Source organism: Nyctereutes procyonoides, unplaced genomic scaffold (genome assembly GCF_905146905.1).
Source record: "Nyctereutes procyonoides isolate TBG_1078 unplaced genomic scaffold, NYPRO_anot_genome, whole genome shotgun sequence".
NCBI lineage: Eukaryota > Metazoa > Chordata > Mammalia > Carnivora > Canidae > Nyctereutes > Nyctereutes procyonoides.
In genome coordinates this window covers 44142880-44167684 of record NW_026575049.1, presented here as the reverse complement: position 1 = coordinate 44167684, position 24805 = coordinate 44142880, and the positions used below count along the sequence as shown (strand labels likewise).

Sequence of the window (24805 nt, the reverse complement as noted above, 5' to 3'; positions counted from 1 at the left end):
TCTCATGGACTTGAAAAATCAGCAAGAGGCAACAATCCTGGATTGATTCTATGTGTGCTGGGGTGGGGCAGGAGAAAAACCTAATTGTTTTTAAGAGTATCTTCAACACAGTGGAAGAGAATTATTATTTGCTAGTAGGTACAAAAGGCTATCATACTAAATAACACCAAATGAACCTAATCAACCTAATCTAAGTAAACTGTCCCTCTAGGGAGGACAGAAAGACCCCATCCACTGCAAGCTCACCTAACAAAATGGAATGGGCCTGAAGTTGAGCAGCAGAGGGAGGCACGTGGGCGGAGGGGGGTCTACCTCTAATCCGTACTATGCTGAGGGGGGGAGGAAAAATTCATCAGCAGCAAAACAGGGGTCACTGGTTTAACTGACCGCATCATGTAAGCATTTATTAGAGACAGCGGCACCTCTAAAGACAAAGTAACAGGGTCTTTACCGTCAAATTGAGTGCATCGACAGAAAAAGGAAAAAGTGAAGGAAAATATGTTAGCTTAGGACCCAGTCTCTGAGAAGGAGAGGAGGAAATAAAAAAAAAAGATGTGGAAGCTCTGGTCAAGCCACTGGGACAGACTTGCTGTCCTTGAAGGGGAACTATTACACTAAATCAAAAATAGCCAGAAATGTCTCCCCTGGCAAGCAGACTTGACAGTACAGCGGACACAGAAGAATAAAATTTCAAAGAATCAGGTTTTCACCATCTAAATTAGCACCACACAGAACTTTCTGTGATGATAAAAATGTTCTCCATCTGTGCTGTCCAATCCAGTAGGCACTTGCTACGTGTGGCTGTTGAGCACCGAAATGGGGCTAGTGCAAATGAGGAACCAAATTTTAATTTTATTTGACTGTAATTAATTTAACTTTAAATTTTACTAGCTTCACTTAAAGATCAAGGCAGATCTTTATGTAGGGATACATGGCCGCGGTGTTTCTCTGAGATGGCTAAAGAGATGGCAACCACAAGCTAAGAGCCCAAACTCAGGGTTGGCTGAACCAGATGCAGAAGGGCCTCAAGGTAAGGGCATATGCAAGAGTTGAAAGGCCAGGCAAAGAACCAAAGAACTCCCAGGAACAGTTATTGTATTTAAATAGTAGGGAGGATCCTTTCTTTCATTAAACAGATCTCCTCACATAATTTGTTACAATATATAATCATCATTCTGTAGAGTCCCCTAAAACATAAACTTACTAATAATGCGTTTTCTACTTCTCATGTAGCTACAATAATTGTGAATATTGTCCTAGACACACTGTGTGCCAAGTAAAGATTTATGGGCACAGAGGGCCAGAGAGAGCTTGTAGAGGACAACAGGTCAGGTGTATTCATCCTGAGTTTCTTCTGGCTATTGGTTAGAGAGCAAAATTTCCCTAAAGCATGTTTTACAAGATGTTAACAGGCACTATATATTCATCTTCAAATATCTGGGAAATTGCTACTTTTTAACAAAGATAAATAGGTTACTTTATATTTTAAAAATTCTCAACTTTTACTTTGTGGGCCCTCCACCAGGGATGCTTCCCGTATGCACGTGAAATCTTTTTTTAATGGAACAGCCTGCATTCTATAAGAGCACACTTTGGAAAAAGATGGTTACAATGCCATCTTCAATACAGGCCTAACAACAGCAAAAGGTGACATTGTGTGTGCCTGAAAGGTTCGAAATCTGATTAAGAATTTGGGAATTTGATAAAAGTCAACAGACATCACATGAAGAATTTTGGGGTGATACAATCTGGTTTTGAAGGAGAGGGGAGGCCACACAGGAAGGTGGCTTGCCAGAGGGAACTAATCTGGCTGCGTTCCCACCATATTCCAGGCATCCCTTAGGGAATTCAAGGCTTAAGAATCTGACCAGGACACAGAATTTCACATTTGCCCTTCAAGAAATAAAGCCCCTCTAGCCAGCAAGCAAACTAAAGTGAAAGGTTAAGATTACTAGGTTCAGGAACTAAACACTGTGTGTAAAAACAACAAACACACCACCAAACCAAACAAAAATGATTCAGTTTAAAGACAGTGTTACAGACTGAATTGTGTCTTCTTAAAATTCGTATGTTGAAATTCTAATACTCGATACCTCAGAATGTGACAACTGTAACTAGAGATAGGGCCTTGAAAGAGGTAAGCAAGGTAATGAGGTCATATACAAGTGGGTCCTAATCCAGACTGACCCTTTAAGAAGAGGTTAGGTCATAGACACATAAAGAAAAAAGACTACGTGACAACACAGGGAGTAGACAAACAACCCTGCTGACAGGGCTGGACTTCCAGCTCTAGGAATCTTGAGAAAATAAATTTCTGTTACTTAAGACCCCAAGTCGGTGCCATTTTGTTACGGCAGCCTTAGAAAACTAACAGAGATGGCTAGAAGAGGAAGTCTAAATGTGGCTTTCACATGCGGCTTTAAATACACTTACTATACTAGTTCCTTCTTACATAAGCCTTCAGTAACATGTGTTATTAAAACAAACTGTACTGTCTAATGAGGCAATTTGCTAGCTTGATTTTATAAGGTTAATTATTCTTCCAATTCAATCTCTAACTATCAAAATGTACTATTTCAGATTTCCAACACTAATACATTTTTTTAAGTTATTTACTAGGGGGTCAGGAAGCTTTCAAAATAATCTACCATAAAGTGGCATTTTGGTCATTTAATATTTGATAGCCTGTAACAGAACCTTCTAGGTTGCTTCAGATATACTTTTATTAAGCTTAAGAATATACATCTAAAAATATCACTAACTCCACTTTTGCAAGCAAATGGATTTAAAAAACATCAAAAATGCATCGTCTTGCGCTCTCTCCACCATAAATACACAGGAGCTTTGTGAAACTAACAGTGTGTTTTTTAACAAATAGGATTATCTGAAACAGTATCAAGGATTACTGCATGGTTTAGAGAAATTTCCTAGAAAGAGCTATCTACCAGAGCAAATAAATCTAAATATTTAGTAACTGTGACAGGAACTGTCCTATAATTATTGTGAAATGAATTGTACTACACAAAAAAAACTGCATCTCTTCAAGGTCCCAAAAGGGCAACTGATTTTCAGTTATAATTAATTAAATTTGATGATTTCTCTATGGAAAGATTTTTACAAGCTAAGTTAGCCATGCAGTAACTACACACGATATAAAATAACAAAGCATCCTGGCCCTTAGCGGAGAAAGGTGAAGATGGACATTTTAATTTTACTTCTACCTCTGAGTTAGCAAAATGTAATTACTTCATCTTTAGGTTTTATTCTTCCTGATAGGATTCATATATTTTCTACTTTTAAAGCAATTTGTTTACTAAACTCAGAAACCTGTCACAAGTCCATTAATATAATTTTATAAACAGGGGAACCAATTCTCAAAACTTTCTATTTAACCTAGAAGTACAATTTCAATTATGATTTAAAGGATCAGAAGTCAATTTTATCATATTCTCCTTAAAATGATTTCTAGGAATTCCCTGATCTTGCCACGTGAGAAATATTTAAAGTAAAATACTTGAGAAATAGAAGTAAAAGATAACATTCAGGTCCTAATTAGTCAACTGAGGGGATTAATAATTGAGGAATTTCAAATTCTGTTTCTCTTGGCACTCAATCACGGATAAAAAAAAAATTGATTCCTGTTGTGGAAAAAAGAGTAATGTTATAAAACTATGAAAAGCATTAATAGATGTCTACAATAAACCAAAGTTAAAAAGCAAAGATCTGTATTTACCTGGTAGATTACTAACTAGCTGACCTCTGATAAAATCATCTACTTCTTCTGGTTTTAAGTGGTACTGGCCATCTGGTTTTGCTTTTCTAGTTGCCATTCTAGCAAGGAGAATATTAGAACCTATAAAGTAAAGAAAAAAAGTTTTAAAAAAATACTCACCATTATTTTTAAATTTCTTAACAAAGACATCTACAGATAGGTTACCTATCAAATTTCTTTCAAAAACAATGAAAAATAATTTTGCAATTCTGATCATTTCAAATACAGTAAAACTGGCAGAATTTTGTTAAATATGACAGATTATAGCCCACATGGTTACTGGATAGAGGTTTCCCTTGTTCCCAAATAAGTGTCATTTCAGTATCTTCTACTCTGGTAAAGGAATGGTAAAAGCAGTCCCTAACTTTATGATGGGAGATGCAGGCAACAAGGATAATGATTAGAAATTCAATCATCCTGCCAATCAGTGAGTCCAGGGCGAGCAGGAAAATAAAGCCAAAGGAATGCTACTGGATAGGGGGAAAAAGTGAGCCTGAAGAACCCAAAGTCTCACTATATAATCAGAACATGTGCAGTGGAATCTGCGGGTGTGAGAGTCTTAAAAACAGATAGTGACAGTATGGTGTGGACATGGAGAAGTAAAGCAGAGCAGAGGAAAAGGGTACAGGAGACAGAGATGGTGTCAGGGGTCTCAGAGAGGAGGATGTTGGAATTTATGGAAGACGTAAAATTGGACATGCCTCAGTTTTATGGGAGACTTATGTAACAGTGTTTTCCCAGGGTAAATATGTAAATATTCATGAAGAGAAAAAGTTCTGCAAAGTGACACCAAAATGGTAACAGTGGGGGATCCCTGGGTGGCGCAGCGGTTTGGCGCCTGCCTTCGGCCCAGGGAGCGATCCTGGAGACCCGGGATCGAATCCCACGTCGGGCTCCCGGTGCATGGAGCCTGCTTCTCTCTCTGCCTGTGTCTCTGCCTCTCTCTCTCTCTCTCTGTATGACTATCGTAAATAAATAAATAAATAAATAAATTAAAAAAAACAAAACAAAACAAAATGGTAACAGTGGTGAGTCGTGGAGAGGCAAAAGGGGGTGAGGAGTGGAAATATTGTATCACGTGGGATTTTCATTTTAATTGCTTGATTGAACCTAAAAGAATGTAGTACTCATATTGTCACACCTATAAATTAAAAAGTATAATTTAAACAACTACACCCATGCCAGATACTGGAAAACAGAAAATAAGCCCTAAATGAATGCTGGGAAGGATGTGAAGGCCAAAGAGGGGAGCAGAAAGGTTGCTAGGCTAGGAAATGGAGGAATGCTATGAATGTATTAATCATCTATTTTATTTTCTGTATGTTTTGATATCTTAAAACTCTTGCTGGCTGGGGAGAGATGACCCTCCCAGTGCTAGCTACTTTCTAAGAATAGCAAACAACTAACTCCTTTGGGAGCCCTCCTCGCATATGCAAGCCAGCCACCCTCAACCTTCTCCTTACCAAGGTCACACACAAAGACGGTATTTTCTTGCCCTAACTCATCCAGGCAGGGTACAAGGCAACTACAGATCCCTGCTTACAAAGGCCTAAGGGTAACACAGGATTATCCAAAACAGTGAATCCAAAGCTGTTTATTCCACTCAGCCCAACTTTTCCCACAGAAATCCCAATATAGGCTCTGGTCTAGGATTTCCCGTCACTCCTGCTTCTGCCTCCTGACCAAAACTGGGGGTTCCTCACGTGGCCCTGCATGGTGCAGCATGCCTTCTCCTCCCCCCTTGGGAAGTGTAAGTAATAAAAATCTTTCCACAGTATTGGCTTCTCTGTGTCATTACTCAGTTATCTCCAGAAATTAAAACACCAAGGGTACAAATGAGACCAAGAACTTCAGAGGAATAAGAATGGAAGAGGAGTGGTTGGAAATAACAATGACAAGCTAAAAGGAAATTCTATCTACCTCCCATGCCTGGAACTACAGAATACTGGAGAGAACACGAGTAAAGAGGCATCCTGGTAGGAGCTATTCAATAAAGTATGTTCTGAGAGAAGGAGGGGACTCAGGGAAGCTGAGGTGTCAGAGACGGCTCCACCAAACAAGGACAAATGGTGGAAGTGGCTGAGGAAACTAAGCACAAGGGTTAAAGACAAAACAAGGGGTGGGGAGAGACAGGACAATCATTGAGGGCCAACAGTTGATAAGGATGACTTCTGGAATTGAGAGTGAAGACAGGACTGGTGGAGTACTCCAGGAAGCTGAAGTTCATAAAGTAACTGAATTACAACAAGACTCACAGTAACACTTAACTCCCAATCACCCCCAACCACATTGCTTTAAAGGCTTTGGTTCATTTAAAAAGAGTATGTTTACAAATACTGAATTCACTTCTCCCCATTTTTGAAAAACTAGAAATATTCCAACTTGTTCAACCCAAAGACAGTATCATCATCATCCATTTACTTACCTTTCTAACACTTCTACCTCACGTATTGCACAAATGTGACCAATGCTAAGAATCGTCTTAGAAGTCAGAGGCCTATGCAGTACAGTAAAAAAACAACCTGAACAATTACTCCAAAAAATTAAATGATATTCAATGATCACAAAGCAATGCTTTGAGTACAATAAATAATACAAGATAAGCTAGATACTAACCAATTCCAACAGAGGCCGCACATTTGGTCTGGTCTTTGATTTCTGTGCGGACAGCATTTGCAAATTCATCAGGTGTAAGTCTGGTCTCTGCAAGGATTTCAGTGATATCTACCAGTGCTTCATCACAACTGACAGCTTCGATGTTATGTGTGTAGCTGTTGACACAAAGCAAAGGCAATGAATCACCTGGCAGCTTGCCCTCTAGTAGACACAAATGTGGCAGGGTCGAGTCTTCCCCTGGCATCTTTCTTCATATTTCCTTTTAAGACTTTTTAAAACGCTAAAAAAAAAAAAAAAGTATTAGCATTTTAATTAAAGTGGCCTAAGTGCCATTATTTAGTCACCTAATTTTTAACTGCAAAACCTATTGATTAGTATTTTCTCATTTTCCATATTAACTACCAAAAATGCAGCAGATATTACCATTCCTGTTTCTCTATGCTGAGGATACCTTTGTAAAGCTCTGAATAGTTGAAAAGTAGTGTGCAAATTAAAACTATCGTAACATTTAACCTAAGATGTGTTTAAACATGGTTTACCAGAATCCTAAACAGATAGAAAAATTGCATAAATCAAAGTAAGTGATGATCTCCTAAACAAAAACACCACAACTGAATATCTTTTACTGTAGCAGGCCTAGGATACAGGATATAAAGACCAATCACCCCCAAATACCTGTCTGAAAGGACACAAACTACATTCCCTTAATGTGGAAATACTTTGGGTTTTGGTCATGATCTACTGACACAAAAGACTTGTTTTAATTAGCTAGAGAGGAAGAAAAGAAAGAGCAGAGTTATCCTATGGCTCCAAAGGTAATTAAATATGCAGACCACAAATGGAAGGCAACCAGAAAGGCCTCAAGGTCAAAAACGTACCTTCAATAACTTACTGGTTAACATACACTATGCCTTATCTCACCACCTTACTGCAGGTTACAAATCAGAATTGGCTGTATTCATTTAAGAAATGAGTATTTGGTTTACACTTAAGGGTGAAATCTCTAAGAGCAGAAGGGTATACCTGATAGGAATTCTGCTTCCCAGTGAAAGCTGCCCTGAGGCAGAAATAATATGAAGCCGAGGTAGGATTTCCAAAGGGTGGCAGGAGAATGACACTGTACATCCCCCCCCCCCCCCAAGCATAGCCACGTGCCACTGACAATGTCTCCAAAGACTAAAATGATCTCAGAACCAGTATGTGTCACAGCTCTCTTTCAAATCTCCCTGATGTGAGACTCAGGCTGGTAGGTAGGTAGCTGCCTGAATGCCTCAATACTCATAACACAGAACAGAGAAGTACCACGCCCCAGCTCAGTCATCCGTTCCCAGCCCTCATCTGGATGCTTCTATCGACCTCAGCGCTGGAACAGGATTTTTTTTTTTAAAGATTTTATTTATTTATTCATGAGAGACAGAGAGACAGAGAAAGAGAGAGAGAGAGAGGCAGAGATACAGGCAGAGGGAGAAGCAGGCTCCATGCAGGGAGCCCGATGTGGGACTCGATCCTGGGACTCCAGGATCACGCCCTGGGCTGAAGGTGGCACTAAACCGCTGAGCCACCCGGGCTGCCCCATGGAACCAGATTTAAAAACACACTTTCCCCTGGTAACACCAACATTCCCATATGTGGGATCTTAAAGACAGCTGTGATTATAAATGGCTTATCATTCAGCACTCAGACCTACAAACTAATGCCAGAAAATTTCATCTGGTCCTTTTATTTTCTTTTTCCTGCTCAAGTAGACACTGGATTTCGTTTCTCTCTACAGGATCAGCAGTCATCAACAGTTATTTGTATTTAATAGATATTCAATAAATATTCAAAATAATGCAAAGGAGAGAGGAAGAAGTGAAGACAGAGGTGCAAGAATTATCTTTCAGAACATTAATACCCTCCAAAGGTTGATGAACCTTGGCCTACTGTCCAGATGCCTGTTTTGGTAAGTATTTAATGGAACACAGTCACACCCACTCACTACTATATGTGTCTGTGGCTTTCACTTTATACAGCAGAGTTGAGCAGTTGGAATACAGACCTTATCTAGTCCTTTACAGAAAAAATATGCCGACTCCTGCTTTGGAGCATACGTTGCCTGCCATATACTTATTTTAAATTTTGAGTTTTGAATCAATATTAAATATATCTATACTGAGGATACTTGGGTGGGTCAGAGGCTGAGTGTCTGCCTTCGACTCAGGTTGTGATCCTGGATCCCAGGATTGAGTCCTGTATTAGGCTCCTAACAGAGAGCCTGCTTCTCTCTCTGCCTAGGTCTCTGCCTCTTTGTCTTAAAATCAATCAATCAATCATCCTATACTGTACATAAAAGTTAATCTCCTTTTCTCAAGCCAACTATCAACCACCCTAAAACTATTACTAAAAACTTTTATAAAAACTAACTTTTGGCAAACATAATGATTATACAATATAAATGGTTTTAGAATCTCTACTTGTTAATCCATCAGTTCTGATTATAAACAAAACTATAATTCAAATGTAATAAAAGAAAATAACTAGATTAAAAAAATGCCAATCCTTCATCTGTCTGGTTCCAGAGGAAGAAAACGAGAGCCACTGAAGTTGAAGTTATATAGGCAGAGAATCAGTTTACACCGACATCAAGAATCATCTGAACAGTCTGAGCAGTGCAAACATGTATCTTAAGATTGAGCTACTGACTGCTGGAGTTGCTGACGATAGGGTTCCTGAAAGAAAGAAGAGTCCACCAAATGTGGCCCTGACAACCCTAAAGAACACCAGACTCTCTTCAGTATCAGATACAGAAGCAAAAGAACAGACACGGAAGTGACTGCAGTATACGATGTACCTTGCCAGTGTTTCATACATTGTTCGTGCAACTTCTTTATATGCATGAAAATCATATGGAACGGCCTGAAGATTAGGACAAAGTTGTTTAGCTTGCCCAAAAAACATTCCATTCTTGATGCCAACTTGTCTAGAGAAAGAATAAAACACAAGGGAGGTTATACTAGGAATAACTTTCAAATGCAAAACCAAATACCAAATGTTGACAGTATCTCCCCATGCCACTAATACATAATTTTCACTTAATTCTCATTAGGGATAAACAACAAGCATTAAAAAAAACTTACAAGTTTGTTTCCCCCCAAAGGAAAATTGCACAATTGCCTGATTAGTGTAAATGACATGTGTAGATGTGCCAAAATATGTTATTAAAAGACCAGGTTTGGCGCTTGTCTGTCTCTGAAGATTTCTCCTAAGACTCAGACCTCTGGCCCCTTTGCAGAGATGCCAGCATGCCATATGCTGGTGATATCACAACCACCACAGAGCAGGAATGTGCTGTCAAAAAGAGGTTTTCTTCCCCTAACACATGGCACAGTTTGGCCAGGGTTCATCCCCCAAAGACAAAGAATATAAACGAAAGAACTACACAAAACAGTGCTATGTGACAAACAGACAAAATGTACTCATCCTATTACCACCCAATTCCCAATTGACCAATTCCATGCTCCTGAAGTGGCTCCACAGTGGTTGAGATGCCAACAGCATTGTATATGGTAGGACATCACTCTGGGCAGGAGCCAGGGTTCCAGAACTTTGAGGGACCTAATTGAAAATGGTAAATTTTAAATCTTTTGCGTGTCTCAATGCCCCACATTACCTCTGATATTTGGAGCATTCAGCACAAAACTATAATTATGGAATTATACATAATTAAGTAAAATTCCATTTGACCACTCTGCAACGAATCAAGAAAAATACTTTAAAGTAAAAACAAGCAAAATAACAAGCACTAGTTTCACCAGATTACTTATTACTATGTAGATACATCAAATAGTTATTCTAGACATTCATTCAATAAATATTTACCAAGTGCTTACTTAGTATGGTGGTATAGCCACACTAAGTTTGGAGAATCAATATACAAATACTAGGCTTCAATTACTCAGAGGTCTCTGGCACCCTCCCCATCTCAGACCACCACTGAGAGCCAAGAAGGAAAAGAATCTTCCAAGTTACTCAGAAGTAAATGCAAAATCATATCCATTTCTTATGGACACGAAGACAGTAATAAATTATCTGACTGCAAAGTTCCCAGTAGACGAGAAACATCTAATAGGAAGGAAAAGTGACAGTAAAAGAAGCGATGAATAACAAACAGCATGGTAAAGATTTTTTCATTAATTCAACAAAAATTTATGTCTCAGGCATTTTGTGGGATAGTGGGCAAAAAGATGGTAAACAAAACAGATCGCATGATGTTCACAAGGATGATTCTGCACTCACCCAACAAAGGATAGATTATATATAGTCAATGGACCTTGTTCAGTAAGGCAGGGAAGTATAATAGTTCTGAAGTCTATACAGAAGTACATACAATTTAAGACATTTTTAATAATGCTGGTTATATAGCTTCGGCATGCAAAGGGCTAAGCTTACAAATTAAAGGTAATTCATTTTTTTAAAAAAATGTGTTATGTAATTGCTATAAATACCATATTCTTTTATTTACAATAATTTCATTTCATTTTTTATGTATTCAAAAATTCTCAGGGACGTATTACTTAGCAAAACATAATACATCTACTTAATGTATTCATGCACATACTTGTCTTGGAGAGAATTGTTTAGGTGCCACTAGACACCATAAGGAAGTTACAAACAAACAAGGAAGACTAAGAGGTTTCCTGTAATTAAAGGAAGCAAAATACTCTGAGTTGGTAGTTGGGAAACTGGATTTGGCTCATATAAAATAAATGAGTAAAGGCAAATACACAACAGTCTGAAGTGACTCTCTGCTACCGTGACTTATCTATTCCTGTCACTAGGTCCCACGCAGGATAAACTACCAATACTTCATCAGTGTGTGATGTAAAAACAGATTATTTACAGGTTCACACTGCACATGTACGCTGCTGTCCATTCAATATGTTAATAGGTATCCATATCACTAAGAACAGTAAAGCGTCCTTACAAAAACATTCAAAAATGATTTGATCTTAAAAAATACGTGATTCTATTACCCATTCATCCGTGTATCTACCTTCTCACATATGTATAAAGCTTACGCGTTCTGGTGAATAAAACTATTAACAATAATGCATATTCTAATGCATCCTACCTTTCCAGGATTTCTACCATCTCATGTGCACACACCATCCTTTGCAGACCCATTATTAGTCTGCGTCTACTGGAAACTCACCAATGTATAGAACTGGGATGACCATCCCCACAATCCAGTCCCCACTCCAACCCTAGAAACATTTCTCTGATACAATTGTGAATATATGTATTTTTTAAAAAATCTTTTCACCTAAGGAAAATACAATTATTGGACCACCACAAGAAAAGAATATCAAGAATTGTTTTCTAGACTTTCATTATCAACAGCTTTCTACAAAATGAAAATCACAAGTAAGAAACAAAACCGAATTGCTGTGGATCTTGTGGGCCAATTTCCCAACTTACACTCAAATTCATTTTCATCACTTTATGAATCTCCTTAAAATAACTGCCACCTAAGTGGCTTGCTGCATAGTATTTGGCCCATATATCGTCACCCCAATTATTTTCTAATACATTCAGCTTGAAATAGCTAATGCAATAGGACTGCAATATCCAAACACCAAAAAAAGCCTAGAGCCTAGACAGGAGTCCAAAGCCAGCAGGAACAGGAAAACACTTTTACCCCTGAAGTAGACTTGCTATCCCCCACTCCCCACATCCAGCCAGAACTCAGCTTGTAGGCAGTACAGAGAGGGTAGGGCTTTCATCTCATCACCAGTTGAGCAGAACTCAAATGCTGACAGAGCATGTCTGAGCTTCACCATACTCTCCACATATGAACACAAATTCAGCTCTAAACTGCTTGGGCTAATAAAAATACGGTAATCCAGAATACATCTGTATTTGACTTACTGTTTTTATTAAGTTTTTGACTCTTGGGCTACATCATCAACTAACAATTAAAAGATTAAAACATAATTCTGTTGGTAAGAAAGGCAAAGTTAGTCTAGGACTAAAAGTTTCACGTCGTAAATGAAAAATAATTTAAATATTTTATGATTATGCTTATTTGATTACAAAGTTTTCTTAAATATCTTTTAAATAAAATAATTGGCAAGATTTTAAACTATTTCAGTTAGATGATGTTGAGATATTTTATGTTCCTTTTAGACAATCCCAACTTTTAATCAGCACTGAAAAATGTTAAATATATCAAATCATGATGCTGTACAACTGAAAGTACTGTAATGTTGTATGTCGACTATACCTCAATAAAAAGAAAAGTATGCATGACAAAGCCGTAAGTAAAAAAGACCAAAAAACAGAATTGATAGAGGACTCTGTTTTTAATTAAATACTTGAATACTTGTCAACAATGTGTAAATACCTGCTGTGTTATAAAGGTAAAAATGTCTGCTCAGTTACCAGGAAAGAAAAAAATAGACTGTTCTTTTAAATTAATTCATTACCTCTAGTACAACTAAATTTGTACTAGATTTTGTACTAGATTATCTTACAACTAGTACAACTGATTATTTTTAAATGACTGATTCTTTAAGTATGATGAACTTGTATATATGCCTGTTTCTTCTTGTACTGAAACAGCCCACTGTGAAGAGAGTTTATGCTTACTGCAATATAAAGTTATACATACAAAGTTGGTACTAATGAGTTGACAACACTACAATTTTAAGTGTGGCGATTACTGCGTATGCCAATATGGAATTATTATAATTTAATAGGTGATCAGTTTTAACATTATTTTGAATAATCTTAGAGTTTTAAATTACAAGGGATTTTTCTTAGCTATAAAAAAGAATGATTAGATCAGAAGACCATGAAGTCCCTTTCCCATGACAAAACATCTAATTCTTTGGGGCGCCTGGGTGGCTCATTCATTTAAGCGTCTGACCCTTGGTTTCAGCTCAGGTCATGATCTTGGTGGGGGGATGGGGAGTGGGTCGTGGGATCAAGCCCCATGTAGGGCTCTGCCCTCAGTGTAGAGTTGGCTTGGGATTCTTTCCCTTTCTCTCCCTCCCACTCTACCTGCCTCTCTCCTCATGTGTGTACTCTCTCTAATAAATAAATAAAATCTTTTAAATTTTTTAAAAAATATTGAATTCTTTAATTACATGTTTCAAAAGACAATGGTTTAAAAATGACATTGTCTAATTTCTGTTGGTTTCCACTGTCAGACCTACTGATTCATCAGTAAACTGAGGTATTTATTTAAAGTTATCTAGCATTTGTGAAAGGAAAAAAGGAATGAAGGGGATTAAGCCTTGAAATATTTCTTCCCATAACATGTGTAAAATAGGCCTGACTGGCACATCTGATCCACTTCAAAAGAATCTCTAGGGGCGCCTGGGTGGCTCAGTTGGGTTAGGTGCCTGCCTTCGGCTTGGGTCATGATCAGGTCCTGTAATCAGGTCCCATGTTGGGCTCCCTGCTCAGCAGGGAGTCTGCTTCTCCCTCCCTCATAAATAAATAAACTTTAAAAAAAAAAAAACAAAAGAATCTCTAAAAATGATTAAGTTAACTATTCGTAAAGATTACAACACACTTAATTTCCACATACCTGGCTTCATAACTACAAGAGGCAATCTCAGCCTTTGACAAAACAGAATCAATCCCATTTGCTTGTGCAGAATCTTGGTTCTCCCACATTGATGAATCTGGTATCTCTGCTTTAAAAATAACAAAATTTAATGATTATACGTTAAAAATTCATTTTCCTTTTCACTCAAATATATTTTCCATTCCTCTCATACACAAATGTTTAATAAGTTCCGGATATAGTTGTATCCATTAGTACTGGTCTCCTAACTCAATAAAAGAAAAAAACTAGAGTTCTAAAATGGTTTGCTTCCATTCTATACTTCACCATTCTATACTTCATCATATAACACATATAATACATTCAAAGTGTTCCATTTTAGCAAAGATTTGTTTACAAAATGTACCAAAAGATAAATATAAACTATCCCTTTAACAGTCTCTTGAGATGAAAAAGGATGAAAAGTTATCAGGAAGATGAACCCCCTCCTATATTCTTGAAAAGATCACACAGCTCCCTGTAATGGGAAACAGTTAATGGAAAATACACATTTCTCTGAATGTTCTTTGCCGTTTCCTAAATAAACTACCTGCAAAACCGGAGGCTACTTAACAACACACTCAACAAACATCAATTTCCTACAAGTCATTCGATCAAACAATTCATTAGGTCACATATCATAAAGAGGTTTCATCCTTACACTTAAGATTTTTTTTCTGAACACACATCAGGAAAAAGAACTTCACAACACTGCCCCCCTTCCAGTAAATTCTACTTAATGGATTAACAATGCATGTTCAATTAAAAACATTAAGTGTGATCAGAATATCAACTGCTTTACAGAAAACAACTCTAGCCTAAACAGTACCACTAACTAGTATCTCTCAATATCCAAACCAAATGTACAGTTTCTCACAAGATTATAAAAGCACATATCTAGAGAGTACTGACTGCATGCCACTTTCCTTCCTTTACCATTAGCTTCACTAGCAATTGAGAAAGATTAAAACACAACTTCAGTTCTTGGTCTTTTGGGATACTACTATGTTCTAAGAATATGCTTTAAAAATATATATTCTTGAAACACAATCTCCTCAGCCATAGTTCTAATGCTATTAACAAAAATACCACTAATTAGTGAAACAAGCCAAGATAGACCATTTCAATTAAGTCAAGACAAACCTATTTTGAGTACATTGTAATAATATGTAACCAGCAAACCCAGTATTTCTTTTCTGCTTATTTCAGAGACCTAATGTTCCCTGAAAAATCAGTCAAGTTAAAGCACCATGGCAAGGTGTCTGGCTTTGTGGTCTAAAACAACTGTTCCAGGTCTGACTCCAGAAATTGTCAACATCTTTTACCCAACTATGCAACCAAAATAAGCATTTTTGGATTCCAGCACCCATACACACAAAGCATAAATGCAAATCAAGCCATAAGGTATCTTAATGGGCTCAAATCCCACTTGCCTCAAAAATTAGAACAGCAGAGAATATAATTTGAGCCATGACTCCTGATATATTATGATAAACATATGTTATACCATGAAAAATTAAAAACAGAATGAGGAGCAGATTTCCCTGTTTTACTGAAGCATCTTAGAAGGCTAAATATCAGCTTTCATAGTCCTTATTCTACGCTGAAAATCTGCAAGAATTTCAAGATTGTCAGCATCACAGTTCAAGAGAAGCTACTACTAAACCAAACAACAAAGAGAGTTGAAGCTTGAAGAGCCACAACCAGCTGCATTTCACAGGTATCACACTATGACCTTATTAAGCTTTAAAAGCTGTGGAGTTAGGGGACTTCTATTTGAAGGTGTAGTTAAATAATCTACGATACTTGTCTTGAAAATTACAGAAAAATCATGCTTGGGGTGAGAAAACTGTCTGTAGTCCTTGGGCTCCCAATGCCCTGCCTGAGAGGCACCACCTCATGGTTCTCTTCACTGGGCTGGCTGACCTTTTCCACAGTGCAGCAGAGAGCGTGGATCCCTCCACGAGCGCAGTGAGTTGCTTCAAGGGAGATTCAGGGAAATTCAGGGACACACTGTCCTCAGTGGAGGGCAAAGTAGAGAACTGCTCATCAAAACTTGACAAACTAGACGGGCACATGGAGAATGTGGAGGAACGGTTGGAGAAATCAGAGGCCAGGACCCAAGTCTGTGAAAAAGAAATCGCTGAGAATAAATCTATGACTAACACGATTTTAAAAACTGTTGTTCTTTAGAATGAACACTGAAGTTGTTGAAGGGATAAGAAAACATCTGCATCCTGGAATCCAAGAAGGGGTAAAAGGCCCCAACCACAAAATCTTGAGTATAAATGGATTCCAAATGAGGTCATCAATGAGAAGCATCACTGCTGAGTACAGCTGAGGAAGCAGCTTCCAAAGGAAGTCATGGATGGAGAGCCCCTGGTTATGCTGGTCCGTTTAGACAAAGAGTTCTTGAATGTGACGAACAAGAAACTCAAGTTTCTATCTATAAAGGGCTGAAGATGCTATTTGTTCTAATGCTTTGCCTAGACACACAAGCTGAAACATCTGAACTGAGTTTTTTTAAAAGTTAGTGTGCAGAAGCCAAAGACTCTAATTCCTAAATAGATCCTCGATATTTTAAAATTTTTGTGTCATGTCTGATAAGGACCCAGAGAAAGAAAGATCAGGGAATAATAAGGAAAGAAGAAAAAAGGCACTGAAAAAACAAGTTCTAAGTACAAGGTTAGCTGCAACCAAACTTTATAATAAAGGACAATCTGTTCATTTTATGTTACAAATATTTTGTTAAGTTCCTAATGGGTCAAAGGCTTAGGAAATAAAAGTGAATGACATCAAGTTAAAGAAAGAATATAAAATGCAAAGTATCAAATTCACCTTTTCTAGTGACAGAAAACTCTATTTTTGACAGTTTTCAGTGGCAAGTGAATTTTCAATATTTTTCCTAATATTTATCTTCTAATTTACCACCCACATTTAGAGTGGAGGGGATGTGAATTATAAAAGGTCATTACAATGTTATGAAAATCCAGTGGTTAAACTGGTGAAGATAACCAAGTAATCAACGACTGTATTCTGTTAATAAACTGCATATAGTCAGATCACTTGTGAAGGAAGGAAAGATATAAGAGGACTAGTTCTCTGCTACTCCTAAGGAACGTATGCTTGCCACAGCCAAACTTCTTGATGGAGACTACCAGACTACAGACGTGTGTAGCAAACACAAGATTCTACCCACTGTAGGAACTGAGCGCTGGGTAACTGACCGACGTTACTGAATGCTAAGTCCACGGTATTTTTCCTTCTTTCAATGTTCATTGATTTTTTTTTTTTTTTTTTTTACTGAGTGCCCAATAGGTGACAAGTATTATGCATTTCCTTAAGCTACTTATTTGTTTTCTAGAACTTAAGATTTCATCTTTTAAATGCCACACCGAAAATACAAAAAGAAAAACCAATCTACCACAAAACCATACTACCAATACTTAAGAAACTACCCATATTGTCATATACCTCAAACAACTAAATATGAACAAACTCAATACTGGCTACTCCAAGATCTTCTCATGACACACAAAATGTTAGAATCTCAAAAATCTCTTAAAAGATTTAAAAACCAAGAAAACCTTTAGGAAATTGGGAAAATATAGATACACATGAAACAAAAATTTATCTCCTATCATTACTGTCTTTTGCACTCACACTATGTAAACAGATAATCACAACCAACAAAAACACTGTAATCCCATAAAGGTCCTCAGAAAGGTCCAGTGGCTTTCCTTTTGCCTTAATTTCAGTGAGATCATTTCTAAAATAATCCCAAGTTTTCATAATTGAAAACTAGGAACCAGAAATAATCAGGATGAAATTTCACTGCTTGCCTTCCATTTCACTGTACCTAAATTTCTGGATACTCTCTGATTAATATTTTTCTGGAAAACTAATTTAAAAAATGTTTTGGCTCTGCAGACAACCATGAGAAAACTGATCAATGACAAAGAATTTAATTTCTAACCAAATATTTCTCAGAGAATTTACTCAGGGGGGAAAACAGATATAAAAATCTTAGTAGTATTGTAAATCATCTAAGTTATGATTTTTATTTAATTAATAGCAAAAATATAAAAGCCAGTGAGGCAAGAAAATATTGAAGCAGGTTCAGTAAAGACATGGGGAATGATTTCTGGTATTTATCTTTATTCCAATAAGTGAAATCCTATTGTTTTTTATTCCACTGCCGCATGCAAATCTTTAGCAATATGAACTTTCATGTCTTTACTGTGATCAGTGACCAAACAACTAGTAATTAACTCTCCAGTCTAGAGGCTTCCACAAAATGATGTTCATGATTTTATTTTCATCCCCAATCTAAATATATACAAAGCAAACTAATCAAACCTTATAACATTCTTCACTCTCTGTCCCAGGAAAATGTCATCATCCAACTCAACAAAGCAGGACTATAAACCAGTCATTTGCACTGCATATGGATTTTTGCCTTAAGATGTCACTGACACCTTTAAAACCCTTGAATGAAAAAGCTAATTATTTCAACTCTTTCATTTCTATAACAACAATACCAGCAGCAAAATCCAGACGTCTTCAACAGGAGCATTATGACTTCAAAGAGAGCTCATTTGTACCTGCTTTGCCTTTCAGGATTTTATTCTGATAATACTGCCACTCCAGCTGGGGGTTAGCACCGGGACGTAAAGGTGCCCTTCCTGTGCCTCTGTTACTTGTAACAGCCACTGGTTTTCCTGGTAGGAAAAGAAAAAAATTATTTCTAAATCTAAGTACAGGAATATTAACAACACTGATAACATGTAAGGAAAAATTTTTCACAAGATTTAATAAATACAGTTTTTCCTTAGGCATTCATCCATAAAGAAGCTTAACATCTCTAAACATTATTAATTACCATGCAAAGATCATCTAAATTTATCAATACCCCCCTAAAAGTAAGCTCTTTATGTCAATTTTGATACATGTATTCAACTTAAAAGCACCGCTATCACTTTGCTTCCCCTTATTTTTGTTTGGCTTTTTGCAGTAGAAAACAAGTCAACTCTGATTCCAGATTTGAATTGGAGAGGTGGGAAAGGAAAAGAAAAACCAACTCTTATCTCAAATTTTTATATTTCATATCAGAAAAGGTAACATTTAAACTAATCTTTCAATTTTACAAAGCAAAAGAAACAAATCAACCACAATCTGACCTACCATGTAACCCAATGTGAGAACACAGTCCCCCTTCAATTTTTGGTTTAGTTATAAAATCTTTCATTTATCATTTCTTTGTATGTGCATTCAATTACAAGAGATTCTTAAAGCAACAGCACGGATAATTAATATATATGTTACTGAATGCATGTGTTGTAAGAATAAAAAAAAAATAATGCATCAGAGTGACTCATCAGGCTAAGCTCAATTCTTCAACATTCTAAGCTCCTTTCAAAGCTGAAGCAGTAGCTGCTACTGACAAAAATAAAGCCCTGGTATTAACCGAGCAGCTTCTGTGCTTTCCTTAAAGGAAGAACAAACTAGACTCTCAAAAGAAAACACTAATAGTTACATCTTTAAGCACAGAAAGAACTACTGAAAAATCCAGAATAAATATTTTTAAAAGTACTGCCTAGCTCACAAATACATGAAATTATATTAAAACTAAGATGACAGCATATCTTAGCAATAAACAATAATGTAAAATTATTCTCTAACCAAAAGGTGGGAATGTGCAGTAGCATCAGGACAGTTAATCAAGTTTATTCAAGAGAGAAAGCACAGTGACCCAAGTAGCAGCCATATGCTACCACAAAATTTCCATTTAATAACAAAGTAATAGTATATATATAAAAATACAGAAAATGCCCAGTACCAATCTACATTAGTCTTAGAATGACAGATCCTTCAGCTGAAGAATATTATTCCCTAGACCTGAACTCTATAGGAAGAAAAAAATGTTTCTAATTTCCTATAATCTTTCTTGATAATTGAGTCCAGAAAAGTTGGAAGCAGAAATTTATTTTGCCAAGGAAAACGAGAATAAGTATTTCTTAAAGCAGATTTTTAGATCCTTTAGAACATATATTTATAATAATGTTAATTTTCTTAAAATATAAACAAGAATACAGACCTTTGAGATCTGGTCTATTTCGTATACCCACTGATACAAAGAAGCAATCCATATCAACATGCATTATACAGCTCTGATGCCTGGGTGAACTCAATACTGACATATTTCCTAGAAGGAAAAAGAGAATGTTCAAACCCCAAACTAATTTTTAGTATTCTAAAAAATCAGGTCTAGTTAATTTTAGAAACTGTATTTTTCAAGTGCCTATAATTAGAATGGTTTCAAAAAAAATATAGACTCTATTACAGATTATTTTCAAGAGAGGTCAAATTTGTTTCTTTGCTTCTAACAGTAATTCAGAGATAGACAGTTTCCAAACATAATTTGAAACCAATTATGAAGATACCATATCTTCCTAATCTGAATTCTAATAATTAAGTTTTTAATCGAAAGTATAGCTAAATACTTCTCTTAAAGTTATTTCTGTGTGCTCAATATTTTATTAAAGTGTATAAAGGTGTTTTCATGTATTTAGTTACACTTGGAGCTAAGTAACTTTAAATGACCAGTATTCCATGTAGTCTACAAACATTCCTTGATTAAAACCAAAACCAAAAACAAAACAGTATAATTTCCCACTGTTATTGTTTGGTAGGTATCATGCACTGTTTTAAGACGTGTATTTAAATTCCCACACCAATGCTGAGATAAGTAATCTTATTATGCCCATTTCACAGATTACTATTATGATTTGTTAATAATTATGTTATGCAGCCAGGAAGAGGCTGAGCTGGTAATCAACCCCAGGCAGTCTGATTTGAGCTCTCAAGCCATCACACTGATATCCTAGATGTATTTAGAAAAGTCTATAAAAACAAAAATCTACATATGAATTTGTATATATACATAATGTATATAAACTTTCCTCCTTAAGCCATTAAACATTATTAAAAGTCAGGTCTGAAGTATATATGCCACTTTCAAGAAGATAAAGGTGAGTGTCCTCTTCTAAGGACCCTACCTTCTAATCAATCACCCTGAGCTGCGTATTTTGATTTAGCAGGGTTATTTTAACCAATCCAGCCACAACTAGAGCTTTCCTCTTTATCAGTTTCATCCTTAGCCCTATTCACTGGCCCTCCGGGGTACACAAGTCTTGGAATTAGAACCCTGAGCTTATATAAAGTTCTAATCTCATAAAGGAATTTTTCGCTGATAAAGAATACTAGTACTGAAGGTAGATCTTCATAATAAGCTTCCAAAAACTTATCCTTACTCCCCAAAGGTCCAGACTATTCCATTTTGACTGTGAAAGCTTTTACCAAGTTCTCACTATGTGCAAGGCACCAAGCCTTTGTTCATGTTATCTTCCCTAAGCTTAGAAGCCCATGAGGTGAGCAGCAGGGACTACCTACCACTCTACCGTGAAGAGGAAACTGAGACCCAGAGAGGTGAACTAACTGGCCCATGGTCCTGCAGGATAAGAGCGGCAGAGCCAGGATTTAGATTCAGGCTATGTTATCAAACTCCAAAACCATGAACTTCCTTGCTACCCTCTACATTATCTCAAGAAATGATCTGTAAAATAAATCTTACAATTCTTCTGAAGTATTATATACACATAATGTAAACAACCCAAAATAACTGCTTTAAACATTCAAATAGTACAGAACATACATACCATATACCTACTGAATGCTTTCATTCAATATAAAATTAATCACTTTATTCCCACTCATGAAACTAATTTGTAATAGTTCTTTGAAGCTTTCAAAATTAAATGACCTTTACCATGTAAGGTCAAGGGATGATGTGTGGATAATCAAATACCTATAACATCATTCTAAAATATTTCATAAGTAACAAAGCATTTAGGAATACATCAAACACAACAAACATAACAGAAAAACACCACATGGAGAAGATCTATCACTTTCTAGGACAAAACCATGAGCTTCCCTCTGTACCTCAGTTTCCATGGCTGTTAAGTTAAAGGGTAGTATTAGATAATCTCTGAGATCTCTCTCTAAAAAACAAAACAAAACTGTATATTCTGTAAAAAAACATCTAAAACCTCAAAGCAGATACTCTTGATAATGACTGCACAGAAATATAGCCTGTCATTGGTTTTGTTCGCTTTTGAAAACAAGTATTTAAAAAAAAACAAAATACAATCAACCCATCTACTTTTATGTGAAAATACTTAATCTCACTACAAGTTTACCACTATAATTACAATAGCTATTATGTCAGTTATTTAATAATTTAAAAATCATTAAGATGCCAGCTTCTGGAATTAACAGTTACTCTTGCCAAACCAATATATTCTTACAGGAGTTTATGCACTGAATATAATACATGTAATACTTCAACACATTTCAAAACTTCCACAACTGAAAAGGTCTACATATGAATGCTCAGAATCTCAACCTTGTTACTGTTTAAATTACCTAAAAATATTCAGTTAGCCATATTTAAATCTAAATTTGTAAGAAAATACTTAAATAAATAAGAAAGCTTTCTATAATCTGCTATGCTTACTATAACTTACATAACCTGATATTCCTAAAGACTTATATGAGAGCTTAGTATTGATCAGAATACCAATGACAGCTCAAGAACAAAATGGTCAAGCATGATTGTTTCTTAAGAAAACAATTTTAGTAAGTATCTACCTGTGTCAGTTACAACAAGTGTAGACCTGCCTGTTTTCATTTTTTTTAACTTTTCCCTTCCTGGAAAGACACCACTACTTTGTCTTTGCAGGGTATTGACAAATTCAGTCAATTCACACTTCCACATTGATATGTGATGCAGTCTTGAGCGGGAATAGAAGTCTGAAATAAAATTGCAATCTGAAGGTTTGGATGGCACTAAAGGTGCTGCCTTGCTAAGAGTAGGTACTGAAGAAGTGCTTTTTGTGCTTGAAGGCCCCTGAACAGCAGAGTGGTGAGCACCGTTTATTTTAGTGTTACTGTGCAAAGGTGATAAGGAGAAGGAATTAGTTCTGTGTGGATTCCGCACGGTATCTGTGTTTCTAGTGCTTTGTGGGAACTGCTGCACGATGCAGTCTCTGAAGTCAGTGCTATTCTTCTCAGCCTGCTCCTCCTCCTGGGTGAAGTCTGAAGAAAGCCTGCTGGCAACACTGTTGCCCATGGACACCAAGCAATCCTGCGTCTTTAAGGCACCATTAGAGCTAGGAGTGTGTCCATTAAAAATGGCAGCGCTGTCTCTGTGATGCGGAATTCCATTTTGTTTCCTTCCTGGAAAGATCTGCTCTAGCTCTGTTAAACTAAAATCATTATTTGCATCTTCTTCATTCCAACTGTTCATTCCATTGACTTTGACTTCATTTTCTGTCTCAATCTTCTTTATTATGTGATTTCTACAGCAGGAAAGAAGATTTAATTTCAATTAATGTGTGACTTTCAGGCTAAAACAATTTTTAAACATGGTCTTAGTGATATGCACTTCAAGATTTCTCTGAAAAATTACAAAAAAAAAAAGATTTCTCTGAAAAATTAAGCCATGAATTTTATATTCTTTCTCTTCCAACACAAGATAATTCTTAGCTAAACCAAAGTAGCAAGGTAACTAGGAAAATTCTAGAATATAAACAGTCTTTTAAGGGTTTACTCCCAAAGAAGAAATACAATGGAATCTTAGACTGAAGAAAAATAAGAACTATTTTTAATTATTTTTCCCACTAAAAATTAAATGGAATCTGTAATCTCTAAATATCCAGTTGGAGGCACAGTGTCTGCCATTTACTAGGGAGTTAATAAATTATGGGACTCAGTATAAATAGCTCCCATAAAAATGGATTAAGAAACTTTATTTGAATTATTATTCCTAGTTTTAGTTTTATGTAAGGCACTGTTCAACACATTAAATCCAATACTGCTACAATCCTAGGGCCAGTTAAGTTTCATTCAGGAAGACTGACAGACTCTATGTACTAATCCATTAATGGGGCCAATTGTTGCATTAGTAAATAAAAAGTAAGGACCAGGTTAATGTGTATGGGTAATTCAGGAAAAAAAAATACCTAGAAAAATGAGGACACACTCACTTATTAACCAAGAAAATGGCATTTAATCTCTAAGAAAAGTGTATTCAGATGCTAAGGTGGTCCAAGGCAATCTGGACCAAGATCCCTGATGACAAATTTATAAATGCAGGGCCTATGACAAAATTTAGCTAAATTCACATTGTGACTCCTCTAGATGTTTGCTATAAAGACAAAATTCATTTGCATTCAAAAAAGTCATCTCACAAATACAAAAACCTGAATTACAGAACTGTAATTCAGTCCACTTAGAAAAATACCCACATCATTAATCCAGTTAGTAGTTCAGGCTCCAGAGAAGGTTGCCTGATACATGGTCCCCAGGCATTGGTGAGGTTACCACAGTATTAGCAGGTTTAATCTAAAGTCCAACATGATATATTAGTAATAGCAACCTGAACACACAGAGAAGTCACAAACATGAGTAGAATGCAAAACATTACCACCCATTTCTGGGTTGGCTCTGTCTGTTTGAACCATCTTATGGAATATGACAGCCAACTCTGATTAGGTTCAGTCCTCACAGATGATCATGCCAGTGAAAGGGAAAGAGACGACCAACAGGAAACGATTAAAAGAGGAAGGAAAGAAAACCTAATTTGTTATATGTCTGGCCCTTGAGATAAAGAGAAAACAAGGGAACAAGAAATCACATAAAAGAATTTCAAAGGAATTTATAAAATGTATTAAATATACCAAACAATAATGATCACAGAGAGC

General features: G+C 36.4%; 1 protein-coding gene across 1 annotated transcript in view; it reads right to left on the bottom strand.

Annotated features, from left to right (window-relative positions):
* REV1 (REV1 DNA directed polymerase) overlaps nucleotides 1-24805 on the bottom strand; it is a 95042-nt gene that overhangs the window by 13889 nt on the left and 56348 nt on the right. The window contains 7 exon segments of the mRNA XM_055327939.1: nucleotides 3734-3853; nucleotides 6389-6543; nucleotides 9219-9347; nucleotides 13962-14070; nucleotides 18584-18700; nucleotides 20077-20184; nucleotides 22692-23401. Of these exon segments, the coding sequence (XP_055183914.1) occupies nucleotides 3734-3853; nucleotides 6389-6543; nucleotides 9219-9347; nucleotides 13962-14070; nucleotides 18584-18700; nucleotides 20077-20184; nucleotides 22692-23401 (1448 nt within the window).